Genomic DNA, 2,433 nt, shown 5'->3' on the forward strand with positions numbered 1-2,433 from the left:
AGATAAAATAATTTTCAGTGAAGTTCCTACCAAAATGCAGTACCTAAACGTTCTTTATTGTACTCTAATACATTTTCCAAAGTTTCAGCTCGATATTTTATTTATAAAGAAGTTCTTAGGTTTAAAAAAAACATTCAGTGAATTGAAAAAGGGAGGTCGGTAATATAGGTATTTCGCTGTGTCACATGCCCTTAAATGACCAGGAATTTTAAATTTATTTTAATTTTTTTTATTAAAACGGCCACCCTGGTATTTGAAGTAGGGCCTCTTGAGATTTGATGATAAATATTGGCTGAAATGTTGACAGCCACTTTCGTGTCCACCTGCAATGCGCCTGGTGACAGTGCAACGTCAAAATAAGAGTTCGAAGTACTTATTGCGAGGCGATAGTGAAGGCGTCGTGATATTGTGGACGGTGCCGGATGCCTTACCGGCCCAAATTCCGCAGACAAATCCATTTAGCGAGACGACAACTCCCGTTTTGTCGCCAACTGTGAAGACAAGTCTCGCAGCGGCCTGGGAAGCAATGAAGCCCTCGCCGGTGGGAATATTGGACCAGTTGGACATGAACGATGGACACGGGATCAAGCTCACTGCCAGCATATATTTGCCACAGCAGAGTCGGCTGGTTGTGGGTCGCGAAGACGGTAGCATTATTATAGTGCCGGCAACCCAAACTGTCATGCTGCAATTGCTTCATGGGAACCATCAGCACTATGAAGGTACAGTGTTTTTTTTTATCACTAATTTTAAGAAAATTTCAAGACTATTCTTTACTTTTTTCTGACGAATCAAGTATTCAAAAATCAGATTTTTACTTAACTTTTACTTTTTAACTTTATTTACTTTTTATTTTATTTATTAAAACTTTTTATTTAATATATTAATTGCGTGGGTTAATTACTACTCATTTCAGATCTATATCTAATTCAGAATTGCTTTTGAAGTCTTTTGAAATATTTCCGGATATTTTTAAAGATTCTGAAATATTTTTAATATGTTTCAATTACAGTCGTCACAAAGTGTCACCTATTCACCTTTTGTCACCTATTTTCATTTTTGTCACCAGTTTTTTTTACACTTTCCTAATCCACGAATCTTGAACCAAATGATTGAATTTTCAAACATAATCTTAAAGTTTTCTTTGAAAAGATGAATATTTTACAAGCTAGTCCAATTTAGAAGCAAGGAAGACGAATTTTCAACTAAAAAATATGACTTCTTACAAATGAGGATTTTTACAACAAAAGGATTAATTTTCTATCCAAAAATACAGGTGTTTAATAAATCGGTTGAAATTTTGATAAAAAAGATTACTTTTTGAGAAATTAGTTGAATTCAGATTAATTATAAAATAAAAATATAATTTTTTTCAAATAGAAATAATTTTTAGCCAAAAGGTGATGTTTTTTTTTAGCAAATAGTTGAACTTTCCACTCAAAAAGACGATTTTTAGGGACGATTGAAAATTCCCGAATAATAAAATTTTAGAATTATAACATTCCCGATTTGGAATATTCCCGAATAATAAAATTTACGACAGTTTATAATATTAACGAATTGGGAAATTCCCGAATATTGAAGTTCCCGACAGAAAATTGCCGATTTATGAAATATCCGAATTAGAAAATTCCCGAATTTTAACAATTAGAATTTTTTATAAATATATTTTTTTGATTACAAATACAACAATAAAATATTAGTTTCAAAAATTATTTTTAAAATTTAAAATTTCGAAGCTTATTTTTTTAATTAAAAATAGCAATAGTTTTAAATAAAATATTTCTAGGTAACGCATGTTTTTTTAATGTTCACAGTATTTGAAAAAATCCAAAAAGCGTTCGAAAAAATAAAATTTTAAATTAATATATATATATATATATAGATTTATATTCTGAGTCTGTTTGAAAAACGTCACAAAGTACTTAGAAAATTTAACGGGAATTTTGTTCCAAGCGCACGTTTTGAAAAATAAGGAAGGCGATACAAAAATGTAATTCTACATTGAAAGAATAAATAATGACTCACATTTTGACGCTTTTTTGGAAATGTGCATAGACTTTGAAAAAATACAAAAAGCGTTAGCAAGAATTGAATTTTAAATTTATATATATATATAACGCAGTCGGGAGCCGACCCCCGCATTGTCTTGTCTTTTACTTACCAGTTCCATAACAAATTTGAGGGAGAGCGGTCTCTTATATGTTCGGTTGGAGAAGGGGCAAAGTGGAAAATTTTCAATTTGGTATAGATGAACTTTCTTGGAGTTGTGCTTCGATGTGCGGTTGCTGGGAGGTTCGCAAACGTACTTGGGGATAAGTGGTTCATGGCAGTTCATTGTAATTTCACGATAAAGGAGGGAAAACAAGGGAAATTTAAACCTACAAACTAGGAATGGCGCCGAGATTTTGAACCGGGCCGGGGGGGGGGGGG

The 2,433-nt window shown here is 32.3% G+C and overlaps 1 protein-coding gene across 1 annotated transcript in view; it reads left to right on the forward strand.

Annotated features, from left to right (window-relative positions):
• The window catches only part of LOC117183031 (WD repeat-containing protein 7), a 163,028-nt gene that overhangs the window by 61,617 nt on the left and 98,978 nt on the right, over nucleotides 1–2,433 (forward strand). The window contains exon 11 of the mRNA XM_033376174.1: nucleotides 308–722. Within this exon, the coding sequence (XP_033232065.1) occupies nucleotides 308–722 (415 nt within the window). The remainder of the gene's footprint in view (nucleotides 1–307; nucleotides 723–2,433) is intronic.

This window comes from Belonocnema kinseyi, chromosome 2, assembly GCF_010883055.1.
Source record: "Belonocnema kinseyi isolate 2016_QV_RU_SX_M_011 chromosome 2, B_treatae_v1, whole genome shotgun sequence".
Classification (NCBI taxonomy): domain Eukaryota; kingdom Metazoa; phylum Arthropoda; class Insecta; order Hymenoptera; family Cynipidae; genus Belonocnema; species Belonocnema kinseyi.